Below are 25292 nucleotides of genomic sequence, written 5' to 3' on the forward strand. Positions count from 1 at the left end.
TCTAGCTTGCCTTGATTCATGGTTCTTACATTCCAGGTTCCTATGGAGAAAAAATCTTTACAGCATCGGACTTTCCTTTCACCACCAGATATATCCACAGCTGAGCGTCCTTTCGGCTTTGGCCCAGTCGCTTCATTCTTTCTGGCGCTACTAGTACTAGCCCTCTGCTCTTCCCCAATAACATATTGGACACCTTCCGACCTGAGGGGCTCGTCTTCCAGCGTCATATCTTTTTGCCTTTTAGTTCTGTCCATGGGGTTTTCATGGCAAAGATACTGGAGTGGTTTGCCATTTCCTTCTCCAGTGGATCACAATTTGTCAGTTAGTATTATTATTATTTATTTATTATTATTTATTTATTTATTGACGGATCCTTCGTGTCTCACTTAGTGGTGGCTATAACCAAGGAGTGGTCGGTCCACTAGATGCAGACAGCGGTAACAGGCTGTGATTGAATAGTCAACTGAGCCCAGCTGACAGATGGAACAATTCAAGGCTGGGAGAGGTAAGTAGTGTTTATTTTAAGTGCAGATTACTGTGAATTGCAGGGTGTTCCTGCCAAAAAGGCAACTTCCCGAGAAGGATTGCCCTGTCAATCACACTGTGGGGGCTGAATCAATCACCTCTACAGCACAGGTTGAAGGATCCAATTAGCAATAAAATAATATCCACAGAGAAAACAATTGAGGAATCCAAGAAGCAATAAATTAATAGCCAGAGCGAAAACAACTGGAAAAAGGAAACAGAAACTAGGACGGCCGCGGACCATGTGGCGGTCCAAATTCCTTCTACCAGGTAAATAACTGAAAGCAGTAATTGAAAAAAACAAAGGGAACAGCCTTCTGCCTGGTAATTAATAAGAAAGAAGGACGAATTGCAAAATAAGGAGGTTTAGTAAGGCAGCATGAATCCGGAGGAAAAAAGCCCTGTTGCGTCGCGTTTAAAACGGAGCTGACAATGCAGGGAGGAGACTGCCTCAGGGAAGCTAAGAAACCTCTTTTGAAACACTTGCCGAACTGGAAAAGCACTGATCCGATGGCAAAAGAATGAAAAATCCACAAATGGGAATCAAATAAAAATAAATATGACCTGTCCTCCTAAAAGTCTCCTTTGGGAGTCAATTTTTCACGTCTGGGTTGAAACCAAATCGAAACTGGGGCAAGGTCCAGTCCAGCAGGGGCGTGGCAACTTGATTGATTTGGTCTGATTGGGCTAGAGGACTTCTTTAACCCATTCGTGAATTCTCCATTCTTTTCCATGCTGGAGAAAAGTTGAGTTTTTCATAAATATGCAAAATAGTATTTTTTGATTCTCATTGAAAAGTTCCTTTTCTGACTTCTTCTCTTAGTTTATTTCATAAACAAATACACCTGGACATATTCATATGAGAGACATTTGATTGTTGAATTTGACTCAAATGAAGCTTTATTTTAATTCTCACCTATTAGGGAGGAGGACCCACAAAAACACCTGTGCCCATAAATGAACCTGAAATCACAATTTATTCTTACAATATCAAAAATTGCAATTTCAGCTAGTAAAAGAAGGCATTATATTGTCACTGACAAAACAGATGGCTTCCGACTCTGTAGTCATTACATAGCAAAGTTGAGCCCAATATTATTCCAATTAGATTGTTAATCTAAGAGTGAAAAATGACAGACACTAAGGTATTTATAGCAGGAGCAATTAGTCTCCCCACTTCTCTTAAAAGAAGTATGACAAATGGGATTAGATCAGTGCTTCTCAATTATTTTCTGTCATGCCCCCCTAGGAAGAAGAAAACATTTCGCGCCCCCCGCGCGACTGTAAAAAATTTTTTTCTGTACAGAGGAGCGATTTCCGGGTCTAAAAGTCACACGGGAGGGTTTGGCCAATCAGGATAGAGCATCATGTCTATCCAATCGGGTCCTTTGCATGTGTCACGTGCGTTGGCAGTCATGTTGTCCTCCGCGTCGGGCTGCCGCTTGCGAGTGAGTCGGATGATCTGATCTAGAAATCCAATATGACAGTATTTGCCGAGGTCAAACGAGCCCCCCTTTACGAAGCCTCGCGCCCCCCCTGGGGGGCGCGCCCCACTATTTGAGAAGCACTGGATTAGATCAACATGATGGAGAGCACTACTGAAACAGCGATTGTGAAATGGATATAATGAAAACAATTTTAGCAACTCAGCAGTCTGCATCAAGACCATTAGAACAATCTTACTCAATGATAGCAGAGGAGAAAAAATACACAATATGACATGATCATTAAAAACATAAGCAAATTGCAGATTGGATACACAAACTGTCAGCTTTTCCCATTTCCCATTTTTCTTTTTATCCTTTGCACTACCAAGAAAAAATATCTTTAACTTGCCAGTGCTTGCATATTCTAAGTATCTGACATGAAACTGTTCATGGAAAAACAACATGTGTCAAAAATCCTTCTGCTATCTCAATCCTAGATAAACCTCCTTGGAAATAAATCCTATGGGTTTTAGTGAACATTAAACATTGTGTGTCCGGATAAACTTGGGTAAAATATAACATATATCAATTGACTATTGGTAAGAATACATTATTATAGCAAAATCTAGATTAAATGACTGATAAACAGTCATATGGAATTTTGATATGGTATCTCTTAACATCTATTTCTCCCAAGTATCAAAGTCAAAGAGTCAATACCCCTTTGCATGATTGCATGGAACACCAGTAATACACAGGGTTTTCACTTTCAGTGAGAATGCATACGCATTTCAGTCAAAACTATCCAGCTTCAATTATTTTAAAATTAGAGAAACCTCTATGTGTTAAGCTCATAGCCATGATGACTATCTAGAAAGTCACATGTCAAAAGGCAGTATGTCACTGACTATCATTTTTTGGAAGGCAAGAATGGAAGACCTTCTTGGATGTCTTCTGTGGATTTGGAAGACAAATGTGAGTATTTCATAAGTATTTAGTTTAGCCTCTATGAAAAACAGGATGCTAGATTTGCTAAGTTTGTAGTCTGACTATTAAGGACTACTATGTTTTTACTTATCCTTTTAATAATGAAGATATATTGTTTTACCTAAACTCTCTGCAGAGAAGGGGATAAATAAGACGTTTATATGAATCTTCTATTGAATAGCGTAGTAGTTCCATTAATTCAGGACTAGCATAGGCCTTTGGTCTCCATCTGTAAATCAGAAAATTTTAAATTGTAGTCACTCTGGCAATCTTTTAAATCAAACCATGTCAAAAATAACAATAACAACAGGTATATAGGTAAACCCACTAAGTAAACTCAAGAAGTGCTTTTCTTTATAATATCCATGACAATGATCAATCATTAATTTCTATGGAACTGTCAAGTCTTTTCTTAGATTACAAATCCAAAATCAATCCAGGTAATTCTTGCTGATATAATACAAGAGCAGTATGGGTAGCATTTGTGAGCTAGCAGTTGCCACTTCAAATCTCGACCAACCTCTTGAGGATCTGTTCTATCCCTATCCCTATCCTTATTTCTATCCCCATCCCCTTTTCCTTCATCATCCCCTATCCCTATCCTATCCCATTATCAGCCCTAATACTACTGTTCTTCCTTATTTGAGATAGAACACTTTTTAATGTTAAACATGAATGTGGCCGAGTGTTTAGTTCTAATTTTGGATAACTTAAGCATTCATTAGAAAATCTTTTACTACATTTGAAAAATAATTGTTCTACACTTATTTCTTACAGGCCCAAAAATCTACCTTAAAGAACAAAAAATATACCTAACAGTGAACTGGGAGTGGGGGAATAATTTGTCTGTTTATGATATATCACATACAAATGTCAGTGATTCAAGAAGTAAGATATACAAATATTCACAGAAGACATAATAAACAATTTAAAAATAAGCAACATATGACTCAAAACCCCTATGTAGTTAGTGGAACGTCTTCCATTAAAAAGACAAATCTATGAGTTTACAGCCTAAACTGTATACTACAGCATTTACAAAATTAAAACTAATAATTTGAAATTCTGAAATAATGTTTTCAGAGCATCCATGTATCATCCAATGTGTCTAATTCTTGGCACTTTAATATTTGGTACTAGAATCAAGTAGATAAGAAAACTTATACAGAAAATGTGTAAGTTGCCCCCATAATCACATGATATTTTGGGTGTCCGGCAACAAAGTCACCTTTACAGCCATTTGCAGTGACTAAGTCACCTTTACAGCCATTTGCACTGTCCCACAGTCACATAATTGCAATTTGTGATGGGGTTTTTATCAGTTTCCGGTATTTACTTTTGGCTTCTAGCAAAAAAAAAAAAAAAAAATAACCCATTGGGGAAATTGGATTTGCTTAACAGTTGATGTATTAGCTTAACAACTGCTACATTTGCTTAATGACTGCAGCATTTAATGACTGCCCCCAAAATGTCCCCAAAAATTGGGTCTGATCATATGATGCTTTGATTTACAACCACAAGAAGTTACAACTGTAATTTCAGGTTCATATGTTGAAGATTACCTGTACGCGGCTTAGAATTAATGATGGACAACTCCCTATTCCATGTGGGAAGCTAGCATCTCTACCATGCAGATAGCCAGAATACAATTGCCTATCCTCATCTTGAAAAACTCAAATTCAGATGATTTTTTTTAAAAAATGCATGCATTCAGTATGCTTCATTAATGAGAACAACCACAAAACATTGACATAGACATATTTATACCCCTATACAAACCTTTCATTTACACACCACCTAGAAAATTCATTCTTCACTCCATCAGGAATGTTGACCTTTACTTTCAAGATTTTCAGATTCTCTCCTCGGTTAATAGCCAGAATCTAAATCCCAAATATAAATAGCAAGAATTTATGATATATAGAGATAGAGATATACACTGATAGATTGATAGCCAAAAGATTAAAAATGTCAGCCAATCAATATTTCTGAACTCCAAAACCTATAAATCTGTGTTACGAGATAAACTAAAGAAAAGTGATGATATGCTCAGTTATCATTTCTTCCACAACAAAATTGCAAAATAAAACATTGACAATTGAAGATAAACTATACAGCTAAATTTGCATAATATACATAAATGGCAGAATCCAGTTTTTCCTGGAATTAAGTCTGTGATACTTAGATTGCAGGCTTTGTATGGATATATATCCATGGCATAGCTGCAGCTGTTAATCCTTGATCCAAGGAAACTAGACAATTATCCTCCAATCTCTAACCTCTCCATTTAGGGGATTGTAACTATGGAAGAGGTGGCAATTACAGCTCTGAAAAATATGGAACATTTAGACCTGGGGCAGTCTGGTTTCGGGCATAGCATGGAAACTATATTGGTCACTCTCATGGATGACCTATAATGGGATTTGAAGGGAGAGAAGGAACATTTCCTCCTAGAACTCTAAGCAATCTTTGATACTTTCAACCATAGTATCCTTCTGGGCTGCTTGTGAGAATTGGGGATTGAAGGCATCATTTTGAGGCAGGTCCTGTTAGCAGTTGTTCAGGGGATAAGAGGATATGCCAACAGGCATTCTATTATGGGGTGACTCAGGGCTTGAATCTTTCTTCCATCTTCCAACATCAGGAAGCTGTTGATTTAGGTTAAAGTGTCAAGATGCTGTCTAACTTCACCCTGAACCTAATGAGAAGTCTTAATTCAGTGTCTAGAGATTGGCAGAATCTGAATGGGCTAAAACAAACTCAAGCAAAAAAGAATTCAGAAGTCTACCATTCCAGGATTGTACCAACTTTACTCTTCAATGGATTCGTGCTTTTCCAGAAAAAGCAGACTCACAATCTTCCTAGATTCTTAGCTTCTGGTCAAAGAGCAGGCAAAATTGCAACAATGGTGTAATGCTCAGCTATGGCTGGTGCACCTGTTGCTCATCTGGACTAGGATACTGTGATACAGTCAATTCTGCCCATGACCACTGTCAGTTATATTGCTGTAATTTGCTGTCCTTGTTGATTTCAGTTGATCCAGAATTCAATGGCTCAACATGCTCACAGGAAAGTTGTGATACTACCAAATTACACCATTGAGCAAACAATCTAATCTAATCTAATCTAATCTAATCTAATCTTTTCAGGTCTTTAAATATTTTTGGTCAGATATCATTATTCTGCTGTTCATTTACATAGATCAATCATATTCCCAATAGCTGTGCAGTGTTCCTTTAAACATATTTTGGTTCTTTTCCAGATATTTCGCTGATAAAGAATTTAACTCTAATTTTCTTCTTAAATTTTGCACGTGATATCCTCTACAATACTGCATGTTCAAAGAAATTGCTAAAATGTAGCAGTTACTTTATTAATTCTCTCAAGATCCATTTTTTTCCTATTTTCCCTCAGAACAATCGTAACTTATTGGTTTTAGCTACAATAGTGTGACTGTCACAAAGTATACCAATTGGTTATTCTGAGAAAAAGCCTGCCTAAACCTTGTTCAGCAAGCTAACCACTATGCTGCATGTATTCCCTAACCAGTATCCTTCAGATATGTCAGACTACAACTAACATCATCCGAACGGCCATGCTGACTGGGTGATAATGAGAACTGCTGTCCAAAACATTTAGAATGTGTAAAATTGTATAAGGTTGCTCTCTATGTTCGCTTTCTGATTCACTTGATGGAAGATTTCCATTAAATAAAACAAACATGCATTTAAACTGCCAAGAGAGAGAAAGCAGATGATTGCTGTGTACACTTGCTGTCCATGTGCGCCTAAATGTTAACAAAACCATGCATTTTTAATACATTAGACTTGCAAAAACCATTAAAAAGCTGTTAAAAGTTGATATACTCATGTCATTGCACACGTTGATGGATGCTATAGGCCTCTGCCTGTCACAAGCAAGCATTCCCTGTCCATCATGAACATTAATTCAATCACTAGCTAACTCAGACATGTCACATATGTTAAACACAATGGTCTAAAAAGTGACCTGAAGACATCACACCAATTTATATTCTTCAGCTTTTCTAGTGCTTGTTGACATACCAGGCTTGACATATCACTGAACAGTACAGCAAACAATAAAAATTGCATGTGAAATATTTTAACATCAGGTACCCAGACTGCCAAAACAAAGGGCAAATAGGAGGAAGAGGAGGCACGTCCCCAAGCAAAGTGCTGCCAGGTTTATTCCGTTGTGACAAGAGGGATGAAAACTAAAACACCTCTCTCAAATGACATCAAAGGTTACATTTTAAGACAAAACAGTTCAACAGGCGCAATTCATGGGCATCACCAGTCTCTGAAACCTCAAAGACATTAAGACTGTTGGAGAAAGCCTCTACTGAAGTAACATTGGCTATGTTTTATTAGATTTTTTTTAAAAAAAACATCAAAAATAAATATGAATAATATGCAACAATTAAATTTGGAATACAGATTTGGAGTATCTTCTATTACCTTGGTTTTAGTTTTAAAGGACAATAGATTTATTTTATATGACTTAAAACCAACTACTTCAGCAAGGAAAAAATTTTATAGTCTTTTGAATCACTCAGAGAACATTTATAAAAGGTTCACTCTCATCATTTATATGCTGGAGCTACAATAAATTTAAAAGATCTTTGATACATGTGTCACAGGGGCTATCTATCTGTAATTCATTACACTGATCTACAAATTTTGGGAAATTATTGACCTCCAAGATAAAATGTGTTAATTCTTACATATTTTGATTAGATGAATTAGAAAACAGTGGATAAAAGTGCTGGTTGGCTGAAGTTTTCAAGATAGCTCACAAGAGAGAGAGAATTTTTATAAAATGTTTTATAGATGGCACCTTGACCCACAAAAATTGTCTATTATGTACCCTGATCTACAGCCTAAATGTTGGAGATGTGGTTGTTTGGATGCTACCTATTATCATATTTGGTGGTCGTGTAAAAATATAAAAGCAAGGCTGCTAGTAGGACAATATTGGAAGAAGGAATCTTTGCCTACCCTACAAGAGTGGTTTTATAAAGTTTCTTATTTGGCGGAAATGGAAAAGATTTCGGCTTTCTTAAAGGAGCAATTTCAAGAGAAATTTTTTGTTGTATGGGAAAAATGGATAAATTTTATACAATATAATTTGGATATGGAAAAATATCATTTAGCTTTTTTATAAATTGTATAAAATTTTTTTGATATTTTACAGATTGTTTCTTTTTTTCTTTTCCCGTCTTTTGTTTTCTTCTTTTTTTTTCTTCTCTCTTTTTTATCCCTTTTTCTTTTTCTTTCTCTCTCTCTTTCCTCTCTTTTTTTTTCTTTCTTTTTTAAGTATTTTTTTTAATGCTTATGTTATATATATTTTATTATTAATTATTTTATAAGTTGTAAAAATTTGTTTAGGTTTTTTAAAATTTTAAATAAGCCTGTATCCAGTTCTGGGAAGCTCGGGGAGGGGGGAGGGAGGGGGGGGTTGGGAGGGATGGGTGAGGGTTGGTCGTTTATTTGTAAAACTTTTAAAAAATTTTCAATAAAAAAAAAGATAGCTCACAATAACGATTTATACATAGGTGAGTATATTTGCCTACAAGGGAGGGAGGTGTCTAATGATGATGATGCCTCATAACTTCTTGACAAAGTACGATAGAACAATAAAAATGGTACCACAGGGAAGTGTATAAATTTATCTTCACTTTGTGACTAAAGATTATTAACTAACTGTAATTTACTGTTCTTTTATTGGAAGGTACATTTGTCTTGGTCAGATCTACACATCACACAGTTACATCTGGTGGCTTGTGAAAGTGTCATTGCCTAACATTTCCAAGGAACAGTTGTATGATATTTTCCCCTATCAGAAGCCAAGATGACTCAAAACTGTGTAAACAATGCAGATAATTTCTGTTACATTTGTGGCGTGGTTACATTTGCATCTCAAAAATACAGTATGACGGTAGTGGTAAAAAAGGTAAAAAAAAATAGGGATCAGGACAACAGTTGGGCCCCTCATTATTGTTGCGTTACATGTGCAAATTATCTGCCTCTTTGGCTAAACAAGAAAAAGTCCATGCTTTTGCAGTCCCAGTGGTATGGAGGGAACCACCAATCATAGTAGCGACTATTTTGCATGGTTCCCCCAATTGCAAAAGGGATCTCAAGAAAGAAGAAATGGACCATGGAATATCCAAACATTCCATCCGCACTGCGTCCTATACCACACAGTGAGGATTTGTCAATTCCAGATCCACCAGAATCCTATTCTCTAGACTCAGAGGATGATAAAGATGATGAGCGGGATGCAGCTGATCCAGGGCCGTTGATGTCAGTAGACCCAAAGTTTAGCCCACCTTAGGTTCCTCCTGAACCACATCTAATTTCACAGAGTGAACTAAATGACCTGGTCAGGGATTTGAAATTGCCTAAGAGTAAGGCAGAACTACTGGGCTCCAGATTACAACAGTGGAACCTCTTGCAGAGTGATGTCAGGATCTCCATTTTCCGTGATTGCCCAAAAAATCTGGTTCAGTATTTCTTAGTGGAAGGTGATTTGGTTTATGAGCCACAGTGATTGTCAGTATGCTTCCAGGTGTGATTCAAAGCGATGTTGTTATTATTATTTTTTCTCACCTTTTAAAAAAATATTTTTTAAAATATATTTGGTGAACTCCAGGCAGGGAACATACTTAATACCTTTGCCTCCTATATTCCTATGAAAGCCCTATATGGCATACGACCAGCTTATTTGAAAGACTATCTATCTCCTATGGCCTTTGCCCAGCCAGGACATGTTGGCTGAGCTAGTATTCTCCAGGTTCCTTTCACTAAACAGTGTTATTTTCCAAGACCCAGAAAGCATGCCTTCTCTGTTATGGTACCTTTCTTTGGGATGAGATCTCTAAAATTCATGTAGCCCCCTCCTTATTAGTGTTCCATAAAACCTTGAAGAGAGGCAAGACCAAATAATATGATTCCGTATAGTCACGCTTAGAAAAGAGTGAAACAACTGGAAACTTTGTATGGGATTCAGGGCATAATTCAAAACATGGGCAGGAAGAGCAAAGAAAACATTTTGAACTCTTGTCGATCCCAAGGGGAAATCTACAATGTTTCCATCTTCCTCAGCCATTATCCTAGAATAAAAGGTACAAGTTCACTTTTATCTCTGGAGAAAACATTTTCTCTTTGTGAAAAGGCCTAATGCAACTCTTTTCACTTGGCTAATGGCCACAACTCTTAACAGGAAAATGTACCCCCTTTTAGACCACAGCTGCATTTTCTCCTTCCTTGTTTGATGTCCATAGGCTAGATATGTTTCAAAATGGTCAAGTGACTCAATAAGTCAATTTCCAAAAACCTTAGAAAGCACAGGTTGATCTCAGGAACAACTCTTGTAGGGGTTGATCAGACAGACAGATTTGAAAAAAAATCAGACAGCAGATTTGAAAAATCCAATGAGGTTTACAATTTGGGCTTGGATTGGAGAACCTATATTCCTTCAGGCACAAATCTCAACAAAGAAACTGGTATTTCTGATCACCTTAGAGGTGGAGAATGGAGGTATGATTACTATATATCTGGTCCTACATCTTCTTGATAGTAGGATACATGCCCATCCTGATACTTTGCTGACCACATGAGAGAATATCTTCCTCAAGTCTCACAAGAAACTGTAGTGCAAGACCTCAGGAACAAAGCCTTGGTGGTTAGTAGCTACCACATAAAAGTCAGGGCAGGCAGGCATAGTCAGCAGCAAGAGCAGATGACAAAAAGTGAGCTAGGACAGCAGAGGCTGCAGAGTACAGGGGACCAAAAGACCACAGATGGCGGGAAATAGGTGCGAGGGGAAGTTGAAGCACCCCTGCAGTTTTAAGTGCTGGTGGGCTGCCAAGTGCCAGAATTGCTATCATGTGACTACAACAACTGTAACTATGGGGATGGATCAACACTACCATAACTTCAAACATCGCTGAATTGTTGTAAGTCAAGGACTACTGGTAGGTAAATTTCAGCTGAATTTTAAAAATGCTTGGTATAAACTAATATTATGTTGCCATGCAAAGCTGTTTAGTATTCACTCCTTAAATACAGAAATTATATAGCAAGTATGTCTGGGGGAAGGAATTTGTTTATATAACCCTTACTGTCAGGATCTCCAACACTGGCCTGGCGCCTTGCTGGGATCCTGCCATCAAAGGAGAAGGGAAGGAAGAGGCATTTGGGGGTAATCCAGTAGGATAGTCCACTACATTATATATTTACATATATTTACAATAGGAGTTTAAACTAAAATTCAGCAGCAAAGTCCACACATTTTTAAAAAACCATTTTGATGACAACCTACTTCCATTTTTAAAAAAAATCTCTACTGTGGTGCTGTAAGAATAGCAAGGCAGTATTTTTGTAAGAAGGAGCTTATTTATAGGACTGAACATTAGAGAGTGGAGTCTTTTGTCTATCTGTGAAGATAAGGTTAACGATTCACTTCTTGTGGACAGGACTGCTTTAAACCATTTATTCAGACAGTAGAAAGCTATACTTGGGTAAGAAAGCAGAACTTCACTATATCCATCCTTCTATCGAAATCCCAAATCCCTCCCACAGAGATTCTTTGAAGTCAGCCCCCTCTATTTATATCCCTTGTTCAGGAACTCAGTTGAGAGGAGATAGTGAGTTAGGAAATTCTTTGAATGACAGATTCAATTTATCCGCTCATCATGAAACCACAAGAGCCCCTTGGTTGGCATTGGCTGTTCCAGACCCTGATTGCTAAGCCTAAGTAGAATTTTACTTCTACTTTTTGCCATTTACTTCTGATTCCTGTCAAAGAGCCATATCTTTGGCATCAATGGCTGGGCTGCACTGCAGAATGTAAGAGACGAAAGGCAGCAAATCATTAAATAAAGGGAAGGAATGGAATCCCTCTCTTCCTAAAGCTATAGGAACATGGTCAGTCTGAGGAGACCACAATAAAGTACTCCCAAATAGTTTCTCTCCACTCATCTTTACATTATTATCATGTGAAAACCCAGCCATTGTGGTTTGTATAGCTTACTGAGCCTCTATGGCTTATTCTATAAAATATAGGAAAAACAAATCAGGTTTATCGTGATATTATCATGACCTGAAACCCATGGAGCATAGCCCCTGGCTTACCCCCACACACAAACAAGGTACTGTACATCCAACCAGTTCACTTGAGTCTTCTTCATGAACTACCAAGCTTGACTTCAAAAGTGATGCAGGTTGGCAAGAAGGAGAGAAGGGCAAGCCACACCAACTCATCTCTACTCACACCTTAAGACCTCTCCACAAGACGAAGAAGAGGGAAGTAGGGAAGAGAAGAAAGGGAGAAAGAAGGTAAAGAGGAAGGAGTGTGGATACGGTGAAAGGGGAAATGGGCGAGCAACACCAAAGTTATGTGTATGTATTTATTTCATTTTGTTAAAAGTATCTGTATGTGAGTGTGGAGGGAATGTATGTTAATACCTGATAAGTATTACGGTATATGTATGGGGGAGAGTTTGGAAAAATAAAAAATTATTAAAAAAAAAAAATAGAAAGAAGTATTGTGTTAAGAAACACTTTCAACAGCTTATAGTTAAATAAATGAACTTCAAATTTCTCCAAAGCAAAGGCTTACATTACAAACTGATTGCATTTTACTCTGAGGCGGCCAACCCTTTGTCCTGCCACTTCTTAAGCAGTTTTAATAAATATATTGATATCTAAAAAAAAAAAAAGACCTCTCCACAATTTGTTACAGTTAAAATCTGGAAAAATCCAAATGCACCAAATATTGGTTTGGCCAGCTGAGACTGATCGAGAACAGTACAGGGAAACTTCAAAGCCACAATTTGCTTGCTTCAGGTTTAAAACAAAACATGTTTTCCTTTCCATGCACAAGACTGCCTAGGCAACAGGAAAACAATTCAAGAACTAGATTGTTTATTTTATCTACTATATTTATATCTGGCCTTTCATTCAGGACCGCAAGGTTCCAGGTGCAGTACTCTCTTGCTCTTTTTCCCCATAAGACAACAACTCTTTGAGGTAGGCTGGGCTGCCAGAGAGTGACTGGCTCAAAGTGACTCACTAAGTTTCCATGGCTAAGAATGAACTAGATCCCAGGTTTCCCCACTAGTAGTCAATACTTTAACTACCATAGCACGTAACAAATTTCTTGCAAGAAATATATATTTTTGTTTTCTTATTTCTTATAAGAGGTACTTCTTTAGAAAATTTGCAAACATACCTGGTGATGTTGAATGCTTTTTATGCAGCAAGAAAAACTTTGGTACAGATGAAATTTGTTGACATTTTTTTCATTGATGTTTTTAGAAGTCACTTTTGCTAAACATGACTGAATGCAAACGTATTTTCTTTGACATCTATATTTTTAAAACAAACAAAATCCTTTAGTCAAGAAAATTTCTCTGTACATCTGAATAATAGCAACATTAATAGAAATAATTTCTTTATCATTCTAAATTTCATAGTATATTAGAACAAACTTATTTTACAAAATTAATCTGATATATTTCATTCATAATGCCAAGTTAGAAATGTGTTAGGTGCTTTCCAAAAACCAATAACCCCCCCCCCAAAAAAAAATTTAATGACCATGTGACTGCTAAGGAATATAAATCTTTCCAATCCTCATCATTCAGCCAGAACTGAAGAAGTATTGGATGAGCAGCGAAACATTATCAAAGAAAAAAACAAGAAAGTCCAGCTGCCTTTTGAAAAGCACCTTTGGGACAATCATGACCTGGATGATTGAGAATCTCTATAGACATTTGATATGAAAATAGAAATTTTAATGTCATGATAGCATAAATTATTAAATGTACAGCTATATTTAATGACTATCACATTTAACTTTAATTAGATATAAATCAGTGGTTCTCAACCTGTGGGTCAGGACCCCATTTGGGGTCGAACGACCATTTCACGGGGATCGCCAAACAACACAGTCCGCCATTTTTTTCCCCCTTTTCCTTAGCTGTGCTACTCCCTTTTATTCTATTGGCTTTTGAAAGCCAATAGAATAGACTCTCTTGAATAGAGTCTAATTCTATTGGCTTTCAAAAGCCAATAGGAATTGTCCAGGCTGTCTCTGCCCTGCTGAGCCTGCCAAAAGTCCCATTCTGCAAACGGTGCTGCACCAGTTGAGTAGTCCTCAACTTACGACCGGTTGAGTAGTCCTCGACTTACGACCGGTTGGGTGTAGCAGCATTAAAAAGGTTGAGAACCACTGATATAAATGAATGAAATTTATTTTATTTTTTTCATCCTGATCCTATCTTTTACTCTTTGGAATAGACCTTTGTGATATGACCCTTATAATCGAAGCATTGTCTTCAATCCAGAAAAAAATACCCTGTACTAAGTGATCCTGTGGATTGTGCTTTTGTCTTAGGTTAAAACCTCTCCAAGAAAAAAAAAATTACAAACCAAACAAAATAGTTGTTCATAGTATAGTAAGCCAAAGTCAAACTATATATATCATGGCTTCCTGCAGAAGAATTTAGAGATCTCACCTGACTTAGATCCTGTGAGGATTATGGACTAATCCCTGGTCTTCAATTTAATTGAAGGGCAAGCCTGCCTTATCTTTCTGAAAACTGGGTGGTGGAAGAGGAAAGAGTTCCACTCTCAGTAATTTGCCGACTTAGGTTTCAGATTTGGCATCAGAGGGATGAATAGCTAAATTGGCAATCAATAGCAATAGCACTTGGACTTATATATCGCTTCATAGTACTTTTACAGCCCTCTCTAAGCAGTTTACAGAGTCAGCATATTGCCCCCAACAATCTGGGTCCTTATTTTACCAACTTCAGAAGGATGGAAGTCACCCTTGAGCCAGTTGAACTCCTGGCTGAGGGCAGAATTAGCCTGCAATACTGCATTCTAACCACTGCCTTACCACAGCTCTTCATATGCTTCTATGTTTCTATGCATCTCCATAGATGTGAGGCCTCATTTGTAAGGCTTTCCAATAAATCCTATGGGTTTTCAGAGGGCTCTTTGGGGAGTTTCTTGAGAATCTAGTGGGCAGTTTGACCAAAGATCAGGTTGCCCAGTGGAATAAAGATCATTGGACTGGATTGCACCAAAGTGCCCAAAATGCAGAACCAATACAACCTCTTAGTTTATTGGGGAATTCAGGGAGATGAAATGATGGAGAAAACACCCAAGAGGACTTCCTGCTTTATCCTGACTGGACGTTGATACAAGCTTCCACTGAGGCTACGGTCTGATAAGGGAAGGGAAGGGAAGGAAAGGGGAGGGGAGGAGAGAAGAGAAGAGAAGAGAAGAGAAGAGAAGAGAAGAGAAGAGAAGAGAAGAGAAGAGAAGAGAAGAGAAGAGGATTTTGCCACCCTGTCTGCATTGGCTAAATAGCTCCTTTTAAGGCAACTTGATCTCTTTTAGGGAAGAATTAGACAACTCATGCTTCATTGGGACATCATTTCAGAGACATTTCCTTACTTAAATAGAGAAACAGAATATCCACAGGCTGGCAAAAAAGCAGTGGGAGCAGGAGCCTCTTCCGACTTCCTACCAGCTTCTCCATTGCATTTCCTTGTGGGAATCTGGCAGGCAGATTGGAAACCTTCCTTCCTTCCCTCTCCTTCCTCCCTCCCTCCGTTCCATTCTTTCTTCCTTGCTCGCTCCTGTCCACTTCTTCTATCCATTTCTTCTTCCTTCCTTCCTTCCATCCATCCATCCATCCATCCATCCATCCATCCAAACAACAGAATGACCACAGGAATGCAAAAAATCAATGGGAGTGGGAACAATTTCTGACTTCCTGTCAGTTTCCCCACTGAATTTCCTTGTGGGAAACTGGCAATAAATGTCAAAAGTCTTCCTTTCTTCCTCAAAAAAATGTGTCTGATCATATGGAAGAATATATTCAACCCAGGAACAAAGACTTTCATCAAATCTATAGGACTGGCAAAATGCAATGTTACCAATCTCTAAGATAAGGATATGTCTCTGACAAAATTACTTACAAATTTCTGATAAAATCCAGTGTTTCTTTATCTTTAGCAATCATGTCGGCCAGGATATGCTGCACTCCCGATTTTACTTCCTCACTGGTGGAAAGTCCTAAAGGAAAATATTTGTTTTAAAATACCAAATAGAATACCCTGCAAACATGACAATGCGAAGCTTTAAGGGGAGCTTACAAAATCCAAAAATCAACTGAAGATAAAAGTTATATAACAGTAAAGACTGAACCATGCAGCAAGAATTGTTCTGACGTCAAGCAAGAGAAGGTCACACTTCTACTTACACCAGGCCTAACTGTTCCAGGCACTTCACATCCTTTTCCCAATCACAAAAAAAAAAAAAAAAATGTTGCACATTTGTCGTCTATGCTGCACCTGAACTGAAACATTTCACAGCTAACTCAACCATATAATTACCCTTTCACAGACAGCATATGTGTAACAACAGCTGATGGCTTCAAACCCACTTCCTGCCCATTAAAATACACTCAGAATAGACACCTCTTGTCTTTTTGATGAGTGCCAGACCTAGCCTGGTGACAAAACATCAAGAGAGTTATGCAAAAAGTGTGAACCAATAATGTTCCTGTTGCTAAAATCAACAAGGAGGTCTTGTGGAAACTATCATAAAGTTCAGTTAACAGTACCTCCCAGCTACAGAATTTTATTTTAACAAAATGTTAGTAAAGCATTTTTTCCCAAAAAGAAAAATCCTGTTAAAAGATGGACTGGAAACACTGTTTAGATCATTCTCTATAAGAAGCATATATATAAAAAAAATCAGTACATTTTGCTATCTAAGTTTGCCCCCCACAGATTTATCTATAATTACACTGAACTGTAATTATACTCTAATGTATTATACACATTATACTCTAACATGTATACACATTATAGTCTAACATATGAAATACAAATCTCTTTCAAAATTAATTTTCTTCTGTCTCAGAGGTCAGAAGCAGTGAATTACAACACTTGCCCATCAGCTTTATTATCCTAGCATTTAAATTAACAAAAACCTTAATGGAAATGATTAACAAGCTAACTGTTCTGTGGGGAAAGTAGTAAATAATATGATTATTACAATCCATGACTCCTTGACTCCCCAGTCCTGGACAATCTGGCTTAAGACAAAGCAGATGTAGAGATTATCTTATCTATGATAACACTGTTTTTCTCATTTTGCCACAAAGCATTATTGTTTCCCTGATCTAAATTAATGTTTTACTAGTAGTCACTGCATATTTTATCCAAGGTTATATATCTGTGCTCTATTAGACTCAGTCCCCCCTCCTGAATGCAAAGAAAACCCTGGAACAGTGTTTTGGGAATGAATTACAGACCCACACACTTTCCTTAACTCCTTCCCAAACCATCCTGTCCTACTATAGAAGAAAACAGAGATAAAGCAAAGATATCCAAGTACCATTAGCAAGAGGGGGGGGGGGAGAAAATAAAAAAGTGTGAAAATGAGATTTAAAAAGCCACTTTGGTATAAGACATGACAGGGGAAAACTGCTAAGCTTTAAAGATTCTATTTTCAGACCTACAACTATAGGGTAGAGTTCCAACAATCTTTACATTGCCTATTGCCTAACTTGGTCTTCCACAAAGAGCTGACATCTATCTCTTTCAGTCATCCCCTTATTGATTAAGTTCAGATTTGCCTCTTTTTTATCTCTTTTTAAGCACAGTCATTAATCTTTTTATATTTTATATTACAATGTATTGAAACTCCTGTAGTTTTAATGTATGTATGTATGGCAGCATACTAAAACATGGCTGCAGGCTTCAGTATCTTCTAAGTATTTTCACTAATCAGGAGGAAGATGATGTTGTTGAGGCTCATTTGGGATCAAAGATATTTATATATTCTTGATTTACCTCAGCCTTTCCACCATAGAGATCTCTAGGGATGGTAGAAAACAGCACATGTTTTTTTACCAGCCTGCCAGAAAACAAGTTCCAACTTTATTGGAACTAACTTCTTTGTCATAATAAATCTCAAGTCATTTTATTCAACAGTATTAAGCATATTTAAAAACTTTTGTATGCTTGAATAAGCCTGAGGATTATTGGTGAAGAATGGAAATGTTATACATGAACAAGTAGCTTTCCTACTGTAAAGCCAACAGTATACAGTATTTTAAAATAACAAAGAGAAGTTTAGTGAATTGGGATGGGGGGAAGAGTTCTCCAATCTACCTAGTTTCTATTCATATTCAGCAAGCATCTGAAGAAAAGACACATTGAGAATATTATCTCAAGCCAAGTTAATTTACCCAGTACTGTCTCTATTGATTATCACCAGGCCTCCAGAATTTCTAACCAGGACAATAGATAATTCAGAAAAAGGCAGGAACTGCTGCAAACAAAGCCTTTTGCTGTTCTCAAAGGGCCTAGTGACCACTGCCTACAAATGCCTTTCCACCAAATTGCAGAACCACACTTACACAGCCACTCCTACTCAGTAAAATATTTCTGTTTATATACTCTAATGCTTCTAAAAGATACACGCTTACCTTCGACGTTGGGCTTGACATAAAAGAATAAGTTGAGTTCCTTCGGATTCTCAAGGAGCAAGTTGGCTGCCTGTTCCAAGCCCAACTGTTTAGCTCTTTGTGCTTTAGTTCCTTTGCTTCCAGTTTTATATGGTGCATACTATAATAGATAATACTGTATGAGACTAAACATAAGGGCTACACACGCACACACACACACACACACATTGTGTCTGTGTTTGTGCATGCATGTGTATGTACATAATTTTGTTGTCCCAAGTTTTCAAATTTTTCTGTCCTCAGGATGCAAACAAGGTAATGATATCTAGTATATAGAATCACAGTTATCAGAGATGTTAACTGATCCAATAGCCTCCTAGGTAATTGATTACCTATACAGCATTTCAAGGTTTTTTTTTTCTAACATTCAATTGGAACCTACCTTGTTTAATTTAAATCTATCATTACATTTTTGCCTCTTCGTTGTTTTGGACATGCCAGCCAGAATAGCCAAAGCCCTCCTGACTCACACAGTGAGCAAGCCTGCCATATTCAGTATACTTGTAACTTATCCTTAATCTGCTTTATTTAAAATATGAAAAAATAGTTATAGTCATCTTTCTTCTTTTAAATTAAGTTAGTTCACACATGCTGAATTGTGACATAGCTGGTTTTGCTCAGCTTAGTGTGCTGATGAAACCAGCCAACCTAATATTTAACCCATGTTTTATATTTAGCATAAAGTGAGAATCTGAGTGTCACTTATTCAATAAACATTGACTACTGTGTGTGTGAGAGAGACTCTAATGCTAGAGGCAAACACTACTGAAATTCACTAAACATTATTTCTAATATTGGGATTATATAATAAGGTCGACCAAGAGTGTATGCTGAAAATGAAACCCAGACTTCCTGAAACTTTAGGAAGTCTTTATCAATGAAAAGGTCAGTAACTGCTAACAATCTTTCCTGGGTAGGAATTGATTTGTAATCCTTAATCTTCTCCTATGATTCATAACTCCAAGGATATTTCAAGTCTAATTTTTAGAGTACATGTTTATAGCGTAATTCTATATACTTATGAAAATATCCCACTGAGGGGAATAGGATAGCAATTCACAGGGAGTAAAAATGTGGGTCTCAAATCTAATGAGTTATAAAAGCCAGCTTCAAACTGTTGACTAAAAGCAATTACGAAATGAGAATGTTTTGAGCAAATGCTTTCTTCAAAAGTAAAGAATGTTCACGTTTCTGTACATACTATACTTATTGAAAGGAAAGAAATACTGTATTTCAGCTAAGGCTGAAACAGTCTTAACTCAATTTTCACTATATGAAATAGCAAAGAAATGGAACACTTATAATTGCCTTAAATCCTTTCCACTTCAGATCTATTTTAGTTCCAATCGGTATAATAGATTTTGGATCCAAAAAACAAAATGCCTGGGTGAAATTCAAAGAAATTCAAATTCAAAGAAAATAACAATAACTACAGTGAAACCAAAGCTTAATGAGGCAGATCAAACTTTGACTGTGCTTTTCATCACTTGTATAATGTTGTAATGATGCAAATAATGTAAAATTAATGTACTTGGCATTAATATCAAAAGCCCTATGCCCTAATTCAATGGACATTGCTGAATAACAGATTCTTCCATTTCTTCCATTAAAAGGAGACTTTACTGCACTACCAGTAACCAGTCTGCCTCTTCCTTCCTTTTTCTGCTTTTGGTAAGCTGCCTTTATAATACTCTCTTGACTGAGAAAATAGCTTGTATCATATATGAACCAGGATTGAGCCATATTTCAGTGGCTCAGTACATGTGCTGCGTTAAGCGGTCTCAGTTGTTTGCACTTCCAAATAAGACTGGGAAAATTAAAATCTTAAAGTGTGTAGAACTGTTATTAGATAATATAGTAATGATCTAACCTAGCATAAAATGGCTTCTAAGAGGTTATGGCCACAATTTCCATAAAAAGATCTGCAAATGTTTGGAAAAAAATCAAACGCACAGTAAGATATATGAAAATTTACATTAAAATATTATACTAACCACATGATCCAGCTCCTCCAAAGTTTTACAGTTTAATAATGAGGTTAAAACACTTTCTGACAATTTTCCTTCTTTTTCAAGTTTTTGTATTGAGACATGAACCTTTTTTGCTAAAGTCCTAAAACCAAGCATAGGTGGTAGAATTAAAAATTTGTATTTAATAGCACATTTATATAAATACTATTCCTAACTTTGCTGCATCCCTGAGCCAGTATCACCTCACTGTGAAACTTTCCATATACAGTATATTGCTCTCAGACTGAACTGTTCCATTGGCTCAATAGAAAAGGCACTTTCTCATGTGAAAATCATAACCAATGGATGAGTAGCTTTTTCTTGCAGAAACACAATTAAGACAGTTTTCACTGAGAAAGAGTTTTCAAGTCAGTCACTTAAATGATAATGAACCTTTTATTTAAATTTACCTAAAAGACACAATGAAGAGCTATTAAAAGTCACAATGGGAAGATTAGATGGGCCATAGACATTCTTAAAACTGTCAATTTCTCGAGAAGAAAATTGAAGATTTGGATTCTGATGATTACTCAGTTTCACATTATACTCAAATCTTGACTCACTTATATGATCGAGTTTAAAAAAAATATTTCAGTTTTCTTGAATTTAAAAAAAAACTAAAGTTTTGCTCTGTAGGCAGAGATGGGATTGCTGATAGATATTACTGGATGACACCTCTGTCTCAAGAATTGAGGAATTGCTAGGAAGCTTCCAAACTTTTTTGTTAAAGACAGAGCTCCATTCTCTTGTTTTTAGTCAATGTGTTCCTATGTAGGCATGAATGGAGATTCTCTCTCTTTTTTCTATCTCTCAGTCTCTAAATTCCTTTTCTTGATTCCCAGCTAAATTGTGCTCATTTAAATGTTCCCTTAGAAAATTGTGAATGTATATTTATCCAACATAATCAGATGCCTTACCTCGCTAGAGTGAGACCAAGAGCAGCAGAGAAAGGCTAATCATTACACAATAAGAGTTGAAGAAATGGGTAGGAATGCAAACTTTTTTTTTTTTTGCACTTGAGGAAATTTAAAGGTAAATAATAAGGTGCTACAGTTCTCAGGCTGTCAGTTGTTCACTATTGAGAAATCTTTCTCCCACTGAAATGAGCTCCCAGTACTGAAATGGGATCTCAGGTTAATAACAGCACCTTCCTTTAGACATCATAAATGTGGCTGGTCTAGACAACTTAGATCTACTCAGAATTCATATATATAATAATAATAGAGTTGGAAGGGATCTTGGAGGTCATCTAGTCCAATCCCCTGCTCAGGCAGGAAACCCTATACCATTTCAGACAAATGGCTGTCCAGTCTCTTCTTAAAAACTTCCAGGGTTGGAGCATTCACAACTTCTAGAGGCAGGTTGTTCCACTGATTAATTGTTCTAACTGTCAGGAAATTTTTCCTTAGTTGTAGGTTGCTTCTCTCTTTGGTTAATTTCCATCCATTGCTTCTTGTCCTGCCTTCAGGCGCTTTGGAGAATAGCCTGACTCCCTCTTCTTTGTGGCAGCCCCTGAGATATTGGAACACTGCTATCATGTCATCCTTCGTCCTTCTCTTCATTAGACTAGACATACCCAATTCCAGCAACCATTCCTTATATGTTTTAGATGTTATATTATTTTATTGTATTATTTTATATTATATGTTATATTATTTTCCATTGTAACTCTCCTTTCCTAACCCCCCCATCCCAATGCTTTAATACATACTGTAGTTCTTCCATTATTTGTTGCACCTCACGCAGCACATCAGCTTCCAGATTATTGATAAGTTCCTTCCGATACCGAACAATAAAAGGGATTGTATTATCATCATTGAAAAGCTTGACTATATTGGCACACACCCATTCTTCAATATCAGTCCTTTGTGACAAAATCTGTAAGGAACAGTAAAAAGGCCCAAGTATGAATTTCTCACAAAAGATTCTGAAAATGTTAAGCTTGGAGAAGAAATGGTTATGGCTATCATCTTACAGCAATCTGCTTAATAAGGCAAACATCTGAGAATAACTATGTTTATTTACAAACTTTACTCATTTTTCATTCTTAAAACCATATCCCCAAAACGATTGACAAGAAAACTAGGCCTGAATCATTCAGCCCAGCTTTTTTCTAGAATTCCTGAAAATCTGAAGAGTGGAAAGGAAGCAAAACTCTAAGAAATATTTTTGGGAAGATCTTCACCATTATAAAAACGTACTTGAATATTCCTTTCCCAGGTAATAGATACTTTATAAAAAGAGAATGGGGGGAAAAAAACCCTTGTGGTTGCTACTCATCTGAGAGGTGAACCTTTAAGCACAGTATCTTAATTGTATTTCCTGGGGTTCTAATAGAAAAACATGTTCACAGGTATTGTCAGCCCAGTTTCAAAAGTAAGACTTTTGAACTGAAAGCCACAATCCAACTGTTGAAATAATCCTAACATACCCACAAAATTTTTGTTATAGCTGAGGTGGTCAGGAGCAAGCATCCATCCATTTACTAGAGGAGCAGTTTCTACATTTCAGCTTCCACTTACTTTTCTCTTTCCCCAGCACTTTGGGCTACTGTAACTAATCAATGTTGGGAGGGAGGGAGGAAAGAGGATTAGAAGTTTCATAAAAATAAATAAAATCATTGAAGCAGATATTTGCTAGAATGGAAAAAAGGGGGAGAGGAATTTAAACTTCATAGAAATAAATAAAATCATTGATGAAGATGTTTATTAGAATGGCAGCTTCCTTTAAAAATTACCTTAAAAAAATAAAGTTAAACAGTTTCAGCAACTGAGAAAAATGTTTATTATTTAATGGGGGCCTATAGCATCAAGTTGCCTACCATGCTCTTGGAAACATGAACAAAGAGCTTTACCACACACACTAAAAACAGCAACAATTAGTATTTTTCTTATAAATTACAAGACAAAAAAGAAATAGAAGGAACCCTCTTTCATCTGATACAACAATGATAAACCCTTTCTTCCCCAATTTTTTAAAAAAAACTGTATATGTTTCCCAAAGCACTCAGAAAACTGAAACATGCCTTTCATTTCAGTATAATAAAAATATTTCCTTGAGGCTGGAATATATTTTTAGCACAGCATATACCAAATTACCACTTTTTAAATCCTGGAGTGTTTTCTAATCTTTGACAAGTAAAAGTTAGAGTCAGAATTAAAAAAAAGTATTTCATAATTTTTCTTTTACTTACACATAACAAAATATTTTTGACTTTTTTTGTGAAATGTAATACTAACTATAACCTTCCTTACCATAGCTAAGGCTCAGGATAAATTCTCATTAAAAAGAGGGAAGACAATGTGCTTTGTTTTATAAAAATAAAGGCAGACTCAATCATTTTTTTGGAATACCTCCAAATGAGATATTATATATATCAGAAATAAAATGAATGTACTTCACTCTAGAGAGTTTCCTCCAGAATTATAAACAAACATTACATACCTGTACAATGTCCCAGTTCATTTTATGGTCCCCATTCAGTTTGCCAACTGCGGCATATTTTACACATTTCTCCTGAGGACATCTTTTTTTTTTTTTTAAGGGAGGTTCACCAAATGTAAAATCTTCTTCCATCTTAATTTTTCTTTTAGATACTGTAGAACTTGTGGATGGTTTATCTGCATTTACTGAGCCAGGTTCACCTTTAATGCTGCCAACTTTCTTCACTGGGAGCTTTTTGGTTGAACAGCTCACACTGACATCTTCCTCTGTCATTTTTTCTGTTCCTCCAGGTACGGCAATAGGCAAAGATAAGTCCTACTCAATCCATCAAAATACATTAAGAGATATTAGTACTGACCACAGCTAGTCTGAACATAAATAGCACCAATGACTTACTACATATCATATCCTTTAGGATGATGGAGGAATGGAACAAATGTCATCAAGTGGGGAAAAAGCTACTAGATATCAGCATCCTGCTTAGTAAAATGCAACTGCAGAAAACATGAGTGCCTCAGGAAAGACCATTGTTACTGTCACTTACAGATAAACAATCAGAAGCACCCAAAGATAACTGCTCTTAAAGCCAACCTATTTTCTCCTTTAATCCAAGATTCAAGATCAGTTTTCAGTCACAAAGTTAGAACAAAAAATGAATTTGCCCTAATAAAATTTGCTTTCTCTGGTAACAGATTGCAATTAAGAGTATTATGCACCACATGTGTAGCTTCCAGCAGGATTATTTGGGACTGCCTTTTCTCAACAATTGCTGCCTATCCAATAAGACCTAAAAGGGGTCCTTACTCGGAGAGAAGGGAAGACAACGGTGGTCCATGTTTCTCTGTTGCTGCCTGTCCCCTTGTTTGAGGTTGTCCTCGACTTATGACCATTTGTTCAGCGACAGTGCAAAGTTACGATGGCGCTGAACAAAGGGGACTTAGTCCTGGGAGTTCTGGCCATCACAGTACGCACACACAAACCTGCCCAATCATGTTATTGTGATTTCTGAGATTCCCTACTGATTTCCCACAAGTCAACAGGGAAGCCTACAGAAAGCTGGTCCTTGCCCAATCACGGCAAATAGGACTGCTGTAATAGTCATTGATAAGCAGAGTAGTCACGTGACACTCCGCTTTACTACCACTTAGTTTAGTAATGGTAATACAACAGCTGCTATTGTAAACTGAGGACTACTTGGATCCCTTCTAGCAGGACTTGAGTTTTAGTTGTTCCTTGAGACAATATGATAGTACAATGTGAACAAATTATTATTTCTACTTGATTTATGATAAGAAGCTCCAACATACATCCTGAAGGT

The 25292-nt window shown here is 36.8% G+C and overlaps 1 protein-coding gene across 3 annotated transcripts in view; it reads right to left on the bottom strand.

Moving 5' to 3' along the window:
- The window catches only part of SRBD1 (S1 RNA binding domain 1), a 157989-nt gene that overhangs the window by 128631 nt on the left and 4066 nt on the right, over positions 1–25292 (bottom strand). For all 3 annotated transcript variants that reach the window (XM_039347469.1, XM_039347468.1, XM_039347466.1), the window contains exons 4-11: positions 23975–24289; positions 22242–22408; positions 20516–20633; positions 18483–18621; positions 15961–16057; positions 13197–13332; positions 4719–4822; positions 3061–3168 (exon numbers count right to left, since the gene is read on the bottom strand). In XM_039347469.1, the coding sequence (XP_039203403.1) occupies positions 3061–3168; positions 4719–4822; positions 13197–13332; positions 15961–16057; positions 18483–18621; positions 20516–20633; positions 22242–22408; positions 23975–24289 (1184 nt within the window). The remainder of the gene's footprint in view (positions 1–3060; positions 3169–4718; positions 4823–13196; positions 13333–15960; positions 16058–18482; positions 18622–20515; positions 20634–22241; positions 22409–23974; positions 24290–25292) is intronic.

This window comes from Crotalus tigris, unplaced genomic scaffold (assembly GCF_016545835.1).
Source record: "Crotalus tigris isolate CLP2741 ecotype Arizona unplaced genomic scaffold, ASM1654583v1 scf7180000018081.1164505, whole genome shotgun sequence".
NCBI lineage: Eukaryota > Metazoa > Chordata > Lepidosauria > Squamata > Viperidae > Crotalus > Crotalus tigris.